The sequence below is a fragment of the Apodemus sylvaticus genome, chromosome 5 (genome assembly GCF_947179515.1).
Source record: "Apodemus sylvaticus chromosome 5, mApoSyl1.1, whole genome shotgun sequence".
Taxonomy (NCBI): domain Eukaryota; kingdom Metazoa; phylum Chordata; class Mammalia; order Rodentia; family Muridae; genus Apodemus; species Apodemus sylvaticus.
In genome coordinates this window covers 137,548,779-137,567,936 of record NC_067476.1, presented here as the reverse complement: position 1 = coordinate 137,567,936, position 19,158 = coordinate 137,548,779, and the positions used below count along the sequence as shown (strand labels likewise).

The 19,158-nt window shown below is 50.9% G+C and overlaps 1 protein-coding gene across 1 annotated transcript; it reads right to left on the bottom strand.

Annotated features, from left to right (window-relative positions):
• Nucleotides 1-2,207: 2,207 nt before the first annotated feature.
• Srxn1 (sulfiredoxin 1) lies at nucleotides 2,208-7,703 on the bottom strand. Its single transcript, XM_052183893.1, has 2 exons — nucleotides 7,260-7,703; nucleotides 2,208-4,560 (listed from the first exon to the last, which is right to left on the bottom strand). The coding sequence occupies exons 1-2, from the start codon at nucleotides 7,521-7,523 to the stop codon at nucleotides 4,357-4,359; spliced, it is 468 nt and encodes a 155-aa protein (XP_052039853.1). The 5' UTR covers nucleotides 7,524-7,703; the 3' UTR covers nucleotides 2,208-4,356.
• Nucleotides 7,704-19,158: the final 11,455 nt, after the last annotated feature.

The window sequence follows — 19,158 nt, the reverse complement described above, 5'->3', positions numbered from 1 at the left end:
GGGCAGCATTGGGAAAAGCCCTTCTGGAGAGGTCACCAACAAGGACAAACTGGGCAGGGCTGCTAGAATGTTCCATTTCTAGGTGGTTAGCCGACAGAACACAATGTGGGATGCGGGGCTCACTCACTGCACGAACAGCAATGGACTCCCAGGTGTCCACTAACGGGGAACGGCTGATACATGGTTAGTCAGACCGGGAACACCAGGCAGCAATAAAGAAGAATGGGCTCCCTCGCATGGGATGGGCTCCCTCGCATGGGATGGATTTGCTCAACAGCTATCTGATGAGCACCTACTATGTGCTGGGCACTCCTTTCAGTGCAGGGCTTACTGTGATAAGCAGGAAAGACCTGCCGGGATTTACATTGTGGTGGGCAAGGCAGACATCAGTAGAGACTGAAGAAAACCATAGAGATGGGTGAAGAACATAAAACAGAAAGGGGACGACAGATGGCAATGGGGGAAGGCTTTAGAGAAAGAGGCCATGGAGTAGACAGCAGCCTGTGCGTGCTGGCAAAGAGCGTAGCTGACACCTCGAAAACAGGGTTTTAAAAACGGGTGAGGTGCTGGAGAGATGGCTCAGTGGTTAAGAGCACGTGCTGTTCTTCCCAGAGGAAGTTCAATCCCCTGCATCCACACCAGGATTACCATCGCCGACACTCCTCGAGCTCTGCAGCACCCGCACTCATGTGCATGTATGGATACACATACTTTTTAAATAATAGTAAACTTTAAAAAAGGCTGGAGAGTGACAGAGGAAGATACTTGATGTAGCAGTGCAGCACACACACACACACACACACACACACACACACACAAAATGTTCTAGACATGCAAGAATGCATACTCACATGATTTCTCAGGCAGACTTCTGGAAGAGCATGTGCCAAAATTCATGGCCTTGAAAAGACCAAAGAGGCAGCCAGGTCTATGACCCCACCATGGACTGCTCCTAGTGTTTTAACTGAAAATATTTATTTAAGACTTTAATATCTTTTAGGGTTTTTTAAGGGGGGTGGATTAGGGGAAGACAGTCTGGCAATGTAGCCCAGGCTTACCTTAAACTTGTAAGCCTCTGAGGTGCTAGGATCATAGGCATGTATCCATTAACTACTGACTAATCTTAATAAACTGAGAAATTAAAATCTAAATCTATCGTGGAGGGGTTGGTTTCCCTCACAGAACCTCTGGGACCCGCTATACACTGCCTTTCTTGAGGACAGAAGGGACACATATGCGAGCCCACAAAACATTTTGGAGGCGCTTCTTGTAGAGAAACCCAGCACTCTAAGGTACTAATATAGGGCAGGCAGGATGAGCAGTACCTAAGGGCCTGGCTCCAGTCTCCTGAGACCTGAACCACAATCCCTCCCTCAACCATGCCCCCTACAGCTCAGAGCCTTCCTCAAGCCGCAGCTCTGCTCTTGGAGCGGGAAAGCAGCGCCACTTGCTGGTGCAAGAAGGAAATGCAGCTCAGTCCAATTTGACAACCACACCACTCCCCTTTCTCTTTGTCCCGCCTTCCTCTTTCTGAGGATTGAACACAATATACCAGCCAAATAATGCTCTACCACCAAACTACATTCCCTGCCTCTTCCTATTTTTATGTGGAGGCAGGATTGTACTAAGTTTTCCAGGACAGCCTGGAACTTGCTACGCTACTCATGAAGATCTTGACCCTGAATGTGTCATCTGGCCTCAGCCTCTCCAGGGCTGGGATTACAGACAGGTACGGGCCATGCTTTGCTCCCAGTGGCCTTTCTTAAAAGACCTCCACTGCGTCTTCTTGAGGACTGCTGGTTGGGTTTTTCCAAGTGGAGTCATCCTTCTGGGTGGGAGGCATGCCTGCGGTTACCTTGGCCCAGCACTTTGTGAGGACATCCTCTGCTCTCCTGACCCTGGTCACAAAGTTAGGGCTGTAAAGCCCATCTGACTGTGTGGAGAAGCGTGATTGACCCCCTCCACTCTCCTGCCAGAGCCGTACAGAGCTCAAGTACCCTGGACAAGTCCAAGGGCCCAGCACACAAAGCAAGCTGTGTTATCTCACTAGAGTCCTGGTTGTTTTCTCCAAGCAGTAATTGCTCTAAAAACCTGTTTCTGAGAACTTTCTAGAAATGCATGTTCCTGGGCCCCAGACATGAAGCTCCAAGGGTCCATCAAACACAACCAAAAATGTTGGGCTAAAGCTATTGCATTGAGCGTGCATCTTCATTACATAAACTTTTATTTTAGAATGACTTTAGATTCACAGAAAAGTTGCAGACTAAAGAGTTTCCATACATTCTTCATCCAGCCCACCACAGAGATGTGATTACCCAAACTGTAATTGAAACCCAGACTGGATGAGTCCTGGTTGACCTGTTAAAGTGTCTTCTCTCCCTAGTCTCTTTTTGGTCCTAAGAATCAATGCAGCACCACAGTGCATTTTATCCCTTTCAAGTTCATGTTCTGGGACACTCAGTGGGTAGGAAAGCTGGTGTCCTCACCACTGAGCTGGGAAAGCACAGGCTTGAAAATGACAAGTGACTAAGGTCTCTGTGTGGCGTAGCAAGCGCCACCTCACTCTGGTGCTTCCAGTGCCTCCTGGACTCCTGGTTTGTAGAAGCCCCTCCGAATGCCCTGTCACCCACCTCATTCTGCTGTGAGTTGTCCTTAAGGGCTGGGGTACCCAGCTCGTGAAGACACCATTCCATGACTTCTAGGTTTTGGGAACATATCCTAAAGGCTGACTTGGGAAGGCTCTTTGTGTGCTTATGTGTGAGAGTGAGGAATTCTGTCTCTTGCCCACCAAGACTCATCTGTGATGAACGATAGCCCCATGTTCTTTCTAGTTCCTCCCGCTGAGAGCTGAGTCTGTTTATACCCCTTGAATCTAAGGAATGAACTGAGCAGCAAAGACACAGTCCTGGCACCAGGGCTGAAGAAACTGTGTCACCTAAAAATGTACCTGGGCTACAGTAGTGTACGCCTTCTTTCATATCAGTACTCAGGAGGCAGATCTCTGTGAGTTCAAGGCTAGCCTGCTACTGCAGAGTGTGTTCCAGGACAGCCAGAGTCACACAGAAAAACCCTGTGTCTCAAAAAAAAAAAAATTGGGTGCTTTGTTCTCGTGTGTTTGTCTGTACCCACAGAGGCTAGAAGAGGGTATCGGGTCATCTGGAACAGGATGACAGTGTTGTGATTCACCATGTAGGTGCTCTTAACAGCTGAGCCACTGCTCTGAGCCACTGCTCCAGGCCAAGCTTCGTCAGGACTACTCTCTCTCTCTCTCTCTCTCTCTCTCTCTCTCTCGGAACCCTGAGGCCACCTTGAGAATAAGCCAGAGCTGACCTGATAGCGGCGCAACGAGGATAACCAAGCCAATGCAGCCAATACTTGCCACAATGACTAAAGTGATCCTGGCCCAACCAGCCCCAACTGAGGTGATAGCTGACTATGGGCTCATGAGCAGGACCAGGCCAGGCCAGAAGAGCTGCTCCAAGGAGCTTAGTTAACCTATAGAATCATGGGTAAATGAATACTTGAGTTTGGGGATAGCCTGTTTCATAGCAAGGCCAATGTCTCCCTCTCCTACTAACGGGGTCCCAATTGTACTGCAGGATACCTAGTGCCAGTGGATGAACAAGGCAGTCACACTCAGCTGTGACAGCGCCTCCTAATGTCTGCTTTCTTTGCAGCAGTGGGTGACAATGGTGGCCAGCTCAGACCAAGGCGACTGTGTGCAACTGTGCAAAGAACAGGTTCCTGAACCTCTGAACAAGGTTTTCCTTTCTGACAGAAGTTGGTCCAGTGGGTTTCTTCCTTGAGCACAGACATGATTCCTAGAAACAGAGCAACCATCTTGTGACTACGAAGTAAGAAGCAATGAGGACAAGGCCAGAGGATTCCTGAGAGGAAGCCCTGCCTTCACTGAGATGTTGACACAATACTGGGTTAGAGACAACACTGTGTTAGCCACCTGTCCCAGGATTCAGGCTATGGGGATAACAAGTATCTCTCACTTAAGTCATGGTGACCTAGGTTTCCTTACTTCCTAGTACATAGTCCATGTAGCGATATCATAAAGATTAAAACAAGAGTCATCGTCTCCAAGTCCATCTCCTTTCTCACTTCCTCCTCTTGGTATTCCTTCAGGGTCAAGGCCATGATATTTTTTCATAGACAGAAGAACTGAACCCCCTCATTCCTGGGAGCTAGTCCCTGGGGGCTAGTGCAGAGGCACCAAAAGGCAGACCTCCCTCCTTAAGTATAACATATATATCCCTTCTACAGCTTCTGCCCGTTGGGGGCTGCATGTATCTTCTGTGCGCTGGGTAGTGGTGCTGATGTGGAGGGGGTGGGGTTGTCAGGAGGTTGCTACTGCAAGTCTGGTGTGGATGCCCCGAGGTACATCCTCAGGTCGGAAAGGGTGGACCTCACGAGCTTGGCAGGAATGGTCTCTCTCTGTAGCTGCTGGTAGGCTGCGTAGCGGTGGCAGCCCCCAAAGGAGTAGTAGTAGTCGCCACCCTGGGCCCCTTTGATCCAGAGGACGTCGATGGGGGGCACTCTGTCAGGGTCCTCCTAGAGAAAAGAGTCACAGGGTGAGAGCCTGGCACTGTACCTAAGACCTGGCAAAATGTTAGAGGGTTCATGCTAGCAGGAGCTAGGCCCTCAGCCCCTAGGCGGTACCCTGGCAGTTTGAAAATGAGCCCCCAAGAGTATTTCTAACAGAAATGGCAGAGAGTGGAAATGGCAGTGAGGGCTTCCCCCAAAGAACACTTGTGGAGCGCTGATCTATAACCATGTGAAAGATATACATCCTGTGCCCACTTGTCCACACCTGGGGGAGCACAGCATAGCTAGGAGGCAAGGACAGTCTCCTCCTGACAAGGTTTCAGTCCCAGGAGCAGACTGAAGGAAGAAACGACAATGCTGTGAAGACAGTCTCACAGGGGACAAGCCACGAAGGAGGCCGTCTGTCTCTCTGCAGTGACGAGGGACACAGAGTCACTTGGGAGGCTACAGATACAGACTAGTTTAGATTAAAAGCCCAAATGCCTGAACTGTGGCTCCTCTGCAGAGCCGTGAGGGAGCTGTGTTGTGCAGATGGCCTCCCGTGTTCATCCTGCAGGTGATGGTGGAAGTCAGGGAGGTGATGCGTGGGAGGCATGGCCCTGGGCAGCTGCACCTGGCAGGCCTTGGGCAGAACGATGGCAGTGGGTGGGTTCAAGGATGGTTTCACAGGATGCCTACTTCCTAGGTGGCCACTTGTGAAGGCCACCTTACATGGTGGAAGTCTGCTGACAGAAGTGAGTTTTAAGGCTCCCCAAATTGCCAGGCAGTGGTGGCGCACGCCTTTAATCCCAGCACTTGGGAGGCAGAGGCAAGTGGATTTCTGAGTTCGAGGCCAGCCTGGTCTACAGAGTGAGTTACAGGACAGCCAGGGCTACACAGAGAAACCCTATCTCAAAAAACCAAAAATAAAAAAAATTAAAAAATTAAAAAAGGAAAAGAGAAGAAAAAAAAGCTCCCCAAGGCAAATTGAATGTAATCACCAGGTGCCCTGAAAGCAGAAGGCTGTGACAAAAGAGGTCACAGTGACCTGAGGTGGGAAGGGTTCCACCAGCTGCTGCTGCTTTGAAGATGAGAGGGAGGCCCTCAGCTAAGGGGCTCAATTGTCAACTTGATGAAATCCAGAATGGCTTTGTAAGTGGGCTTCTCTGGGCACGCCTATGGGGGATTGTCTTGGTCAAATGAGTTGAGCTGGGAAGATCTGCCCACCGTGGGTGGCGTCATTCCTTAGGCTAGAATCCCGACCAGTAGAAAGGGAAGAAAGTGAGCCTTGCCCAAGTGGTCTTTCGTCGTTCTGACTGGGGACACTTTTCCTTTTGTGTGAGATGTTTGGTCACACAAAAGGAAAAGTAACCTAAGACTTGGGAAAGTGCATTTTCCCTTCTAGAGAACATGCCATAAAACAGACTTTGAGCTGGGCCTGGTGGGCCACCTGTAATCCCAGCACTCTTGGGGGACTGAAACAGAAGGATGAGTCTCAAGGCAGCCTCGGCTATATATAGAGAAACACAGCCTGTCTTAAAAACCACAAGACAACATAGCTTTGGACTTGTGTCTTGTTTCAAGCAGCCCTGTTTGTGGCAACATGTTCAGGTGGCCTAGGAAGATGGGTCCTTGTCCCCAGAGCCTGTGGCTGTATAGCAGAGGTGTCTAAAACTGCTCATTAAAACCCATCAGGACCCCTGCTGTGCTAGGAGGCACCCAGGGGCCTGTGAGGTCACAGATGGCCTAACCCAATAGGGTGGGCAGGGGAGGCGCTGACATCAAGACAGAATGATTAAGGAATTAGAAGCAACAAAAGAATAAAAAAGTCAGAGATGCAGTGCAATGGTGGCCTTCCTGCTGAACACGCCAAAGCATGCATGCAGGGCTGTGCAATTCCTAGCATCACGTGCACACAAAAGCTAAAATGATGACCAAAAAGGAGGGGCAGGATGGAGAGTGTCTGCCCCAAGACTCACTGGTGCTGAGAGCACTTTCCGGGCTAAATCCCCCTCCCAGTAAGCCTGAAGGCAACCACCAAGATGTCAAACTCCCACTGTCATGAAGTTCACGCCGGAAGATGGGACAAATTTTAGGACTAACACATCCTGCAGACTTAGGTGTCATCCGGCCCATGAATCTCAAGATTCTGGAAGGGATAGGAAGGAAGCCATGTTGGCCTAACTTGACACAAAGTCAAACCCCTAGTTACGGAGGGGTCCCTCCTTCCACGATAGACTGACCTTGTCCTTTCCTACTTCCTGACTGGACAAGATCCAAGAGACATGACACACCCAGACCATTGCCAAGACTGTCAAGGCCGGAACAGACTTCAGGATATGCAGGTTGCCTGGGTGTAAAGTCTCACAGTACCATCTTGTAAGCACGTGACATTGGGCAAGTTGCTTAAAAAAAATCCAAACTTCCTGTGCCTCAGTTTCTCCTCTATACAGAAGGAACAGTAACTACTTCACAGAGTTGCTCCGAGAGGCAAAAATCAACTCTGGGGTGACCGCAGCACTTTTGAGTACGTGTGTCACGGATCATTGGTTTATGGCCAAGTCTAAGTGAAGAACCCGCCCCCCTTCCCCACCCCCCCCCCGCCGGGGGGGGAGACTCAGCCAGTCCGTCAAGGTCACACAGGCGAAGCTGAGCTCCTCCAGATCAAGGACCCCAACCTGCGCGCCCTCTCTCGTCGCGCGGACCCATAGGCTCCGCGGGCTCACCAGGATCGTGTCCACCAGGCTCTGCACTTTGGCCGGGTCCAACACGGACGGCAGTGGCCGGATGAGCACGGCGATTGGCACGTTGTGCACCGTGGCGATGCAGCCCGAGTGGATGCTGCCTCCCTGGGCGCCACCGGGCCCCTGTCCCTCGGGCGCCCCGGGTCCGACACCCGCCCTCTGGAGCGCTCCACCCGCGCGCAGCCCCATACCTCTTCCTTGATGGCCAGGGCCGCCCGGCCTCTTTACCCGGCCGGGCTGTACCATCGCGCGGCCGCGGGGGGCGACGGCTCTGCGCTTACCCCGACCGAATGGCTCGGCCCACGCTGTGATCCTACCGGCCCCCCGTGCCGCTCGACCGGAGCCCAGTGTCCCACGCTGACCTCGCTGCCCACTGCCCGCTGCGGCGCTCTGCCGCCCCCTCGCGATGCGCTCAATGGACGAGCCCGGCCGCTGACTCAGGGTGAATTTGCAGGTCTCGGAGCAGAGGTGACGCACAGCGTGGTGACTCAGGCCCTCCGAGACGAGGACGCGGGCGGTCAGACCTGCCCAGCGAGGATGAGTAGGCTCTCAGTAGGAGCTGGGAACAGTGGCCTCCACGCAGTAAAGCAAGGGTGGTGACCCACTCACATTTCAGAGCGACCGTGCTAGCTGAGCACGATGACAATTCCATTTTACAGTGAAGGAAACTGAGGCACAGAAAAGTTATGACCCTTCCAAGACACACACACACACACACACACACACACACACACACACACACACACACACACACACGGTATGAGCTGAGGCCCAAATCCGGCCAACACTACTCCATAGATCTCTCTGGATCCCAGCGCGGGCACATCTAGGCTCAGGGGACAGGAATTCACCATAGTAGCTTGAGTTGTGTTGATTCTTTACGGTTCTGCTCCGAAGTTTAATGTGTCGCAAATCCTCAAAATAGATCCAGGAAGTAGAAATAGGTGTGGTTCCTGAAGGTCGTCCCCAAAGTAGGTCCACTCCAGGGAAAGAAAACAAAGCAAAACAATAAAAAAGCCACTGAAAGTCAGATCACCGGACTACACAGCACGTATCCAGCATAAACAGCTGTACAACCCTTCTCCTGTGACTTGCGCTTCCTCCTAGTACGGCTCATGGTTTGTAACAATGAGTGTCCCTAGAGAGGCTGGGCCACTTCGAAGTCCTATACAGCATCGTCTCTGTAACAGTCCATTTGAGAAGCTGAAGTTGAAAGGACAGTATAAACCCCATTTGTCTCCATTTGAAGGACCGGGACTGATTTATTTATGTATTTATTATTCGTTCTTTTTTTTGATTTGTTTATTTATTATATGTAATTACACACTGTGGCTGTCTTCAGACACCCCAGAAGAGGGCATCAGATCGCATTACAAATGACTGTGAGCCACCGTGTGGTTACTGGGATTTGAACTCAGGACCTTCAGAAGAGCAGTCAGTGCTCTTAACTGCTGAGCCATCTCTCCAACGTTCAGGCCTGATTTCAAAAAGAGGCTGTAAGGCTCCAGCTTCAGGGATAGACCATAAGTCTCAGACACTAGGTCATAAGACAGCAGCTCTAGGAACAGACCACAAAATCCAGAACAAAATCTTAAAAGCCCCTCCCTAAGAACAGACTGGAATAACCACAAAAGTGGGGAGACACCTTGTCTCAGAATGGGCCATCTGAGCTGGGCAGCCCTACCTCATCACATTGTTGAATGCTCCTGACATGGGAATGCAGATCACTGACTGCCTATGACTCCCCCCCTCCCCCCTCCCCCGCCCCTTTAGCACCTACTAGTGAAATTTTAGATTACCTAATCCTTCTGGAGACTTCCCTTGGTTCCCTATAAGAAGGCCTGTGTGTCTTTGTCTGGGGTCACCATTTTAGAGAATGGTTGAGCCCCACATACTGGCTGTTTCTTCAGAATAAACGCTTTGTCTTTGCATACCATCTGAGTCTAGGGTCTTCCTTCAGTGAAAAAAATTTTTTTTTTGGACTTCCCAAGCCCAAGGGAAGTGGACAGTAAGGTTCTAAAAGAGCCTGGGGCTTGGGACATATTGTAAACTCAGGAGACAGAGCGGAGGTGACCCCAGCAGGTGCTAGGGAAAGAAGAAGCCCATGAGGAATATCAGGCAAACTCTGGTACCAGAGCATGTTCCTGCTGAGGACTCACAATAGACATCCTGCATCCCTTTGGGCGTAGAGACCCAGGCCCCGCCCTTTCCTGGGCAAGGGTGACTGTAGGTGCTGGACCTAACTTTTCCTGGTTATTCTGCTCTTGAATGGAACAGGCATTTTAAGGGCCCAGAAGCATACACCTGTCTGCCTTGGGTGACTTGAGAGGTGACCAAAGGACCACAAAGCAGGACACCAATACTCTCCTGTCCTGGCTGGCTGGATAGAGTAGGAGGTAGGACATAAAGTTCCCAGAAATAAGCTGGTTTACATCAAGCATTTTAGGCTAGTCCACTGATCAAAACTTATTCATTGTGGAGAGCTGGAATATTGCAGGCCCAGAGCCCAAATCCTACACTATTCTTAATGGCTACCATTACTGCCCCCACCCCTCTGTGTGACCAAACTTCCTGCGACTATGATGTGAAACCTTTTATGATGTATTGTTAGACAATTAGCTTCTACAAACCCACAAGCTCAGGCTGTCACAGACAGCTTCAGAGATCCCTGGCTTTGCTGTTATAACTCACTTACCTGGCATTCCATGGGTGTACATTTTTTAAGCCATTGGCTAGCTTTAAAAAAAAAAAACTTGTGTATTTAGTTTATTTGGATGCCTGTGTGGTTCATGCATGACTGCTGTCTGCGAAGTCCGGAAGAAGGCATCAGCCGGACGTGGTGGCCACGCCTTTAATCCCAGCACTTGGGAGGCAGAGACAAGCAGATTTCTGAGTTTGAGGCCAGCCTGGTCTACAGAGTGAGTTCCAGGACAGCCAGGGCTACACAGAGAAACCCTATCTCGGGGGGGGGGGGGAAGCAAAAACAAAAACAACAACAAAAAAGAGGGTATCAGATCTTTAGGAACTGGAGACTGGAGTTACAGAGAGTTATGAGCCTCTTGTGGGCACCAGGAATTGAACCCCGGACCTCTGGAAGAGCAGCCAGTGCTCTCAACTGCTGAGCCATCTCGCTAGTCCCTTGATGAATGTATTTTAAATGTGTTGATTTATGTACTTTTTTTGTTCTGTTACAGTTAATTCTTCATAAAACTGTTACTGTGTTGGAACATGGAATTTGGGGTGATCTAAGTGCTCCAGAATAAACTCTTATCCCCTTGGGGGTGAGCTGTGGGTTTATTAGGTTGCCAGCCGCTTGCACTAGAGACTGTAGTTCCCTGACTCCTTCTGCTCCCCCCTCAGCTGACAGATGGTGATACGCACAGAGGATGTGATTTGTGAAGCATTTGGATGTGCAGGTGGCTTCCCCTAAGTACTTGGAAGGTCAGCTTGAAGTCCCTCCCGAACTTGCTTGGCTGTTTCTGTTTCCCCAGCTTGGCTGGCAGGGTTCTCTGTGTCTCTTGCCTCCTCTCTGTCCTGCCAGCTTCTTGGTTCCTGTTTTATTATACACAGAAGGGTAACTCATTCTTTGGTGCCTGTAGAGCATTCTGTGGGGCACAGAGGCAATATTACACTCAGTCTGCTTCTCGCAGTCTCAAGATAGCTGCCAGTACGAACTGAGACTCCACCTTTGTTCACATCCAAGAGAGAAAGAGACTCCACCCCAGCAACGGTGACATAAACCGCTCTCTCTAATCAGTCTGATCAGGCTAGCTTGAGTCACACAGGATGACTGGCGTTCTCCAGGGACATGCCGTGTAATGAGCTGTTTGGGGATGGCTGTGGTGAATTTAGAGGGGACAATCAGCCACCTCCTAGGGTACAGCCGCCTCTGAGTCACCTGTATGTGGGTTAAGCAGGTGGGTGGATGCTCCCTGAGTATGAGGCTTGTGGGTGAGGGAATGATATTGACAAGAGGAAGATGCAGCAGGGGACTGGATGTCGGTGCCCTATCCCTCTGATTTTAGCTGCAACTGTGCCAGAATGTGCTGCAGCCGCTGACTCACTGCCAGCTCTGAACCCAGGTGCCCTGAGCTCCCACGTCAGTCTCTGCCCACACAGCAGACACAGCGGTGTCGTGTTTACCGTGGGAACAGAACATGCCAATCTTCCACCAGCACAGGTTGGCGATGCTACAGATCGCTTGGACCTTTCCGGACTGCTCTCAGGGATCAGTGGTAACTGGCCTGTTGCTCTGGCAGGGGCTTCACAGATACACACCCCTGACAGATTCTTCCCTCTGTGTTTGCTCTGCTCCCTGGGCCTGCAAGGAGCCTGGAGCCTCAGCCTTTGCCAGTGCGAAAGCAGAACTTCAGTTAAGAGGACTGTGACACTGCCATAACCTATCATGTATACCCCACCTGGCTTACAGTTACACAATATGAGATACTTAGTCTGGAGGCAGCCACCATCTGTGCCTCAGTTTCCTAATCTGAAAAATGGACATAGTAGCGTCAACCCATGGGATTACCAGGAGTTAGGTAATATTGCTAGACATCCTCCAACATCTTGCAAGTGCTCAGTAAATATTGGCTGTTTGCATTTTAGATTAATAACTTGTCTTGATGGTCTGACAAGTTCTGCATTTCCATACTTGTCTCCTTGTAACCATGCGTCAGCCCAGACTCTCTATTTGGTTCTAAAAACAGGGTCTCACTATTAGGTCTCATTAGTGAGAACCTCCTGCCTCAGCTTCCTGAGTGGAGAGATTACAGGTATGCACTGTCACACAGGTTTAGTCTGAACTCTCATTAGTAACTGACAGAAAGTCATTGTGGATCAGTATTATGAACCACCCAGGGCTATGTGGTCACTCCCTGGACCGTGAGAGAGGCTAAACCTCTCTTCACTTGGTGGAGGGATTAACTCTCTGTGGCAAGAACATGGCTGCCAGCACCGATGATGTTTGGCTTCTTATAAAAGAGACCTAATGGAAGCCAGTGTCTTCTCTAATAGAAGAAGAAGAGAAGGAAGGAGAAAGGATAAGAAAGGAGTTGAGCCCGATGGGGGTGGCACACGCCTTTAATCCCAGCACTTGGGAGGCAGAGGCAGGTGGATTTCTGAGTTCGAGACCAGCCTGGTCTACAGAGTGAGTTCCAGGACAGCCAGGGCTATACAGAGAAACCCTGTCTCGGGAAAAAGAAAAAGAAAAAAGAAAAAAAAAGAAGAAAGGAGGTGTTGTCATCGTCTGGAAGTCGGAAGTCCGGGGCTGGCATGGCTGCTCCTTGGTCACTAAGTGGGCACAGGCCTATCTTTCTGCTCTACTATTTTGTTTTGTTATTTGTTTTTAAAATAAGGTCTAACTATGTGGTCCTAGCTCATCTAGAATGTGCTGGGTGGCCAGGCTGGCCTTGAGCTTGTATGACATCCTGTCTCCACTGGGATTCTAAGCGTGTTTCACTGTATGCATCCCTGCTTCACTGTTTTAAAGCAAAGTTTTTATTTGTCTTTGCTGCCAAAGTGCCAGCCGTCTCCGTGAGTTTGAGCCTGGGAGGAGGTGGGAATTGTTAAAGTAAAGGATGTTAGGCCTCTGATGTGGACACTGTTTCAGAAGTTCCACACAATACCTCCCCTTGGGTGTCCATGACTTGGCCGGTCACCCTGACTGCCAGGGCGGCTGGGATACTAGTTTATTCATCATGGCAAATGGCTGAACTTCAGCCCGAGTTCTCTGTAACTGCTAAGCAAAGAGTGAATAGATAGCAGTAAGTAGCTGGCAGCCTGAGTTACAGCTTCTAAGTTGCAAAGCTCATTGCATAGAGAGGGAGTGAAGGGGCGTTTGCAAGGTTCTACTCAGACGCTTACATCTGGGGGAAACAAAGAGCAGCTACGTTTAGAAGCAGGAGCCATGGCATTAATCGTGAATGCCTTAAACGTGTGGAGTTCATCCAAAAACAACTGCTGGTTGCTATTGTCTAGGCATTGTGCTCGACCCGAAGGGTTTAATGATGTGCAAAAAGATGCTGTGGGTCCTGGTATGGAGCTCTGACTGAGTAGGGAATGACAGTGGGTGACTGAAAGGTGCTGATGGGTAGCTCGACAGTGGCCCTCAGCTCCCGATCTGCTTGGCAGTGAGCCAAGCACACCATCCATCGCGGCTCAGCCGTCAACCTCTGTTTTAGAAGCTTTAGGCCGAGAGCAGGATACCTTTGCATCACCACCCCTCCAGGTGGCTCTGCTGGCCCTCACTGGCTGTGATAAAGTCTTAGCCCTTGATGGGTGCAAGCATCCATCAGGAAGGAAGATTGGGATTTCAAGGCCAACCTTGACTGCCTCTAGAGTTTGAGGCTAGCCTGGGCTACATAAGAAACTCTCTTAAAAACCCAAACCAACCAACCAAGCAAGTAAACAACTCCCCCCAAAACAACCAAACAAAAATCTAAATCCTGGCCCTCCAAACAATGGACTCAGGAGATGAGCCTTGGGGAGGTGAGTGGGCCACGAGGGCTGAGAAACCTGACTAACATACCATAAGAGAGACTTTGGGGTGTTCCTTCACTCCTTCCACTGTGGGAGGAGACAGCAAAAACCTGCTGTCTATAAACAGTCATTTGGCCCCAAGATGGCTCCTCCATTTAGCACTTCCCATCTTCTGAAACTTTGAAAAAGAAAAACCAACAACTTTCAGCCATTTGTAAGCAGTCCACTGTAGTCAGAGGAAAGAGAGGGAATACTAAAATATCTAAAAATATGGAAGTGGCTCTGGACCTAGTAACAGGAGAGGCAAGGACTTGGAGATACCCCTATGGTCAATTTTGATGAGGACTCAGAGAGAGGAGGTTGTTGAGGACTCCTCAGAGGATACTTGGGGAGCCCTGGACATAAATGCTGGTAAGAGCGTAGGCATCAGAAGGCATTCAGATTGGTCCACATGGGAAGGAATGGAAGGCTTTAGCATCCCAGGACAATGCCCTGGGGCGGGGACCACGAGCTCATCTTCAAGACAAGGGAAGAATGACCCAGAAGGCAAGCAAGGCCAAGTTCATCATGGATGCATCTTTGCTAAGAAATAGAGAACACTTCCTTGTCCGTAGAGGACGAGAATGCCTAATGCCCCGGTGGAAACAGGGCTGCCTCCCTGTGTGTTCATAGGGTGGGACTGAAAGGCTGCCCCTCTAGATCTGGAGAGCCCGAAAAAGGAATATTCCTGAGTTTTCTGGCCTTAAAGTTTGCCTTGTCCCTCATATCACAAGGGACTCAACCTTCCCTTATCCCCTAGTCTCCCTTTGGGAATGGAGAGATCCCGCCTGTGTCTTGCCCACATGTGACTTGCTGGCTCTTACAGGCTCACAGCTGGAGGAGCTGTCCGTGGATGAATTGCTTCTGGAGTTTTGCCAGCATCTGGGGACGATGATGCGAAGGAAGGTGAGACTTGGATTGTGAAGGCGCTGCTACTGTTGGGTTAGAAGTCACGTGTGAGGCTGTAGCAGCCTGGTGCTGCAGCACATGCCTGTAATCCCAGCACAGGGGAGGCTGAGGCAGGAGGACCAGGTGCTCCACAGCAGCCTGGGCTCTCCATAGTGAGAAGGATGGCGACTGGGAGGCAGGATGCTGTCCCCAGAGGATCATTGCTTGCCCCTCCCATATTCATTTGCTGGAAGCCTAACCCCAGACACACGGTTTTAGGAGGTGATACTTTTAGGAGAGGATTAGACCATGAGAACAGAGCCCTCATCAGTGGGATTGGTGTCCTGGAAACTCCTGCCTTACCTGCACCACGCAGCAATGGCTGAGCTTGGCCATCTGCGCAGCAGGAAGCAGAGCTGCACTAGGCATGGAATTTTCTGGAACTTCAATCTAGGACTTTTAGATCTCCAAAACTGTATGTGAGCAGTTGGGGCTTCCCCTGAACGCATGCATGGAGGCCGGAGGCCAGCTTTGGTTTTTTGTTTTGTTTTGTTTTGGTTTTGGTTTTGATTTTCTCCAGAACAAGGTTTCCCTGTATAGCCCTGGCTGTCCTGGAACTCATTCTGTAGACCAGGCTGGGGGATTACAGGCATACGCCACCGCCGCCCGGCTTGGAGTATCACCTTTTACTCTTCTCCATCTTTGCTGTGAGACTGAGTGTCACTGAATCTGCAGCCATTTTAGCTAGGTGGGCTGAGAAGTGAGCCCCTGAGACCCACCTGTCTCACCTCCTCCACACACAGCAGCGCTGGGCTTACAGGCATGCCCTGGCATCCCCTTACTCTACAGCTTGACCTGGCCTGGTTCAGGCTGGCCTTGAACTCCAGGCAGTCCTGCCTTAGCCTCCCAACTGTTGGTATTACTAGCAGCAGCTACCATGCCCGTCTTGAGAAACACATAGCTGCCTAGTTCATTTGCCCACACAAAGACAGGCAGATAGAACACCTGTGCCTTGGGAAAGATTTCCATGGTTGCTGAGTTGAGGAAGGGGGCAGTTAAGGAGGCACAGTGGCTCTCAGGAGACCCCCTGAGAGGTTGGTCACAGGGCCCCAGGAGGAGATGATGCTAGTTATGAACTAAAGCAGAGACTGAAAAGATGGAGAGGAAAGAGGCCCAGGAGCTAGTGATGGACAGGGCAGTAGGGTAGGGGGAGCCATGGGTAAATCACCTTCTGAACTTTGTGTCTGCAGCTGGGTGGGTGGGGCAGCTGCTTGTGGAGGCAGCAAACTATGGAGGAGAACTGAGCTCTCCATTCGGGCTCGTCTCTGGTGCTTTGACTATCAGGCAGAGGAATCCTGTTCATATGGACTTGCAGTTCAGAGAGGAGCTGAGTACTAGAACAGTAAGTCGGGGGCCATCTGTGTGCGGATGGAAATGAAGCCATGGCTGAAGGACCAGGGCCTGGACTCCTTCATTGGCTGTTAGGTGTGTCAGCAAAAGTATGGGTAGGCAGCCAGATGATTGAGAAGCATTGACGTCAGCCCTGAAGGCCTCTGGGGGCGTGGCGGCAAGCAGACTATGCCCATATGCTTGCTGGTCAGGGGGCCCTAGCCTGCGGGGAAAGAGACTTATTTAACCAAAGCGCTATACCAACCATGAAATTTCAGAGTGGCCTTTTTTGTCAATTTCCAGGGCCCTCAAGGACAGGGGGTTTGGTATGAGCTTCATGCAAATGCTGGTTCCCTTCATGATCATGCATGATTTTCTGCTCCTGTGGGCTATTTCTCTTAAGATGGGGGAGGCAGTGAAGTATCCTACAAGCTTCCAGTGCCTTCTCATTAAATCTCACCGGGCAAAAACAGTTTGTGTATCCATTTCTTTTTTCTTTTCTTTTCTTTCTTCTTTTTCTTTTTCTTTCTTTCTTTTTTTTTTTTTTTTTTTTTTTTTTTTTTGGTTTTTCTGGATTTGTTTTTTTTCAAGACAGGGTTTCTCTGTATAGCCCTGGATGCCCTGGCTGCCCTGGCACTCACTCTGTAGACCAGGCTGGCCTTGAACTCAGAAATCCGCCTGCCTCTGCCTCCCGAGTGCTGGGATTACTGGCGTGCGCCACCACTGCCCAGCTGTGTATCCATCTCTTAACCTCCCAGGTGATGAGACTACTTTCAACCAAGATATCCCTTAAGCTGCTAATTAAGGAGGAAAGGGCAGGCTACGCATGGGTGGGGCACCGGCATCCAGCCCCACCTCCCTTAGGTGTTTGCTCTAGTGTGGGGCCAAGAAGTCAAAATCACTACTCTCAGACTTCCTGGAAGCAAGAATGCTGACCATAAGTTAAATTCTACCAGTGGGACAAACTTGCCATGGATCTGGATGACTCTTGTTGCTGTCAGGATGACCCGGAGGGGCTGAGCTCTGTAGCAGCATTGCAGTTGCCAGCATAGTAGAGATGGAGCTACCAGTCAAGGTGGTGGCCATGGCCTCCTGCCTCCTAGACATACCTGTGTTGCTGCATTTGTTTTGTTTTTTGACAAAATCTCATTATGTAGCACTAGGTTACCTTGAACTTACTGTGTAGACCAGGCTAGACTGGCTTGAACTCACAAGAGATTTGCCTCCTTGACCTCAGTGTGCATTCCTGACCACCGTTGCCTCTTACTGGAAGAAACAGCCGAGGACTCCCTCCATCTTTTCCCACAGATCGTTCCAGCAGCCAATAACTTGCATTAACTGCCTTCTGCTTCATAGAAATGAAGCAGAGTATAAGCCCCCGATCTAGCTAGCATGGAGGTTGTTCTGATCCGGACACCACAGCAGTCCGGAGTCTGGGAGGCTGCAGGGGGCGGGGGGGGGGGAAGCTAAGGAATGCTGTGGCTGCCTGTGCTCCTCAGACCCCACTGGAGACTGTGCGTTGCAGAAGGCTTGTTTCATAAATGCTGCCATTGTTGGAGGGCTGGCACACGTCCCAGGTGTGTGGAGGGCACACCTATAGGACTAGGGGGCGGGTCTAAACACGGTCCCGTCAAAGGTCTGGAGGCACTGGTGAGTGGCCAAAGTCCCTTTAATATCCCTGAATTGCGTTACAAGTAATACTGCTGAAGGTGGGGGAAGGAATAGGGGTGTGGGGTGAGTTGGGGGTACGGCAAGGGAGGGTCCAAAAGATTTAGCATGCACGGGAAATTATTGCTGTCAGAAGTTCCTATTTACAGGGTCAGCACCCTCCATAATTGCTTCTGGTGACCCCTCTCTCTCCCACCATCTCTGCAGACTCCCTCCGGGAGCCTGGGGCCTAATGAAGCTCCACCCCTCCGAAACCCTAGAGAGCAACCTGGAGCGGTCTGCAGTCTCCACCCTCTTTTGTGGCTAGGGGGACGGAAAGGAGGTCTGTGTGTCCAGGACTCTTGCCCACAAAGGGAATTCAGAGGGTCGTGGGAAGAGGCGTGTGCTTAAAGCAGAGGGGGGCCGGGCCGGTGATCGCGGAGGTGTGTGCTTCGGTCCTCGCCCGGGCATGCAAAAGCGCGGTGGAGGAGGTAGTGGTGGCCAATAGGCGCCTGGCTGGCAGTCCCGGCCCCTCTGCCCGGGAGAGTTGCATAGTCGTGGCCGGGAGAGAGCACTCCTCCCGGGAGCAGGCCAGAGGCCCCAGCGGGGTCCGGGGCTCAGTCGGTCCCTGGAACCTGGGGTCCCTCTGAAAGAGGAATAAATAAGAAACAAAGGGAGAGGCTCCAGAAGGGCTTCCTGGGACAGGAGTGGAAGGCTCAGAAGGCTGGGGACCTGCCCCATATAGAACCTTCTGATGGCCCCTCCCCGCCCAGCTGAGGATAGGCAGGCTCCGCCCCTCCCCATTTCTCCAGGCCTCTTCCTAAGAAGTTCAGGCTCTGAGAAGGGTGGGCTTCTCTCTAGACCCAAAGGGGGAGGAGCAGCGAGTGACGGCCTTGCTGACTCTGCCCTTTGACTCCCCAGTCCAGCTGGGGAAGCCAGACAGTCCCTGGATGAAGCCAAGAGATTAAATAGAATAATAAATAGATAAATAAATAATAAATAAATAAATACACAGATAAATAGCAGAAGGGTCCCTGCCGGAGGTGGGGATATGTCCTTGGGTGAGGCGCTCCAGGCAGCCCTCTAGCAAAGGCAGAGGCGAACCTGTAGTCCTGGGATGAGGGAAAGTGCTCAGATAATCTGGAAAATCACAGCTCTAGGCCTGAGGCCTAGATAGGAACTGCCCTGGGGCAAGAGGGGTCACCTGAGAGGGCAGAACCCTAGGCTGCCTCCCAAGTCTGCTCTCTGCTAGGAAAACTGAGGACTGGGGAGCTACTAGAGGAACTATGGAGCTGGAGAGAGCAGGATGCCTGATGAGATCCAGGAAGACTGGGAATGTCAGGTGGAATTGTATGTGTGAGTGGCTGGACCTAAGGACCCAGCGTGGAGGGCTCAGGGTTGGACAGGCAAAGAATTCCGAGAGGGGTGAAGATTAGATTCC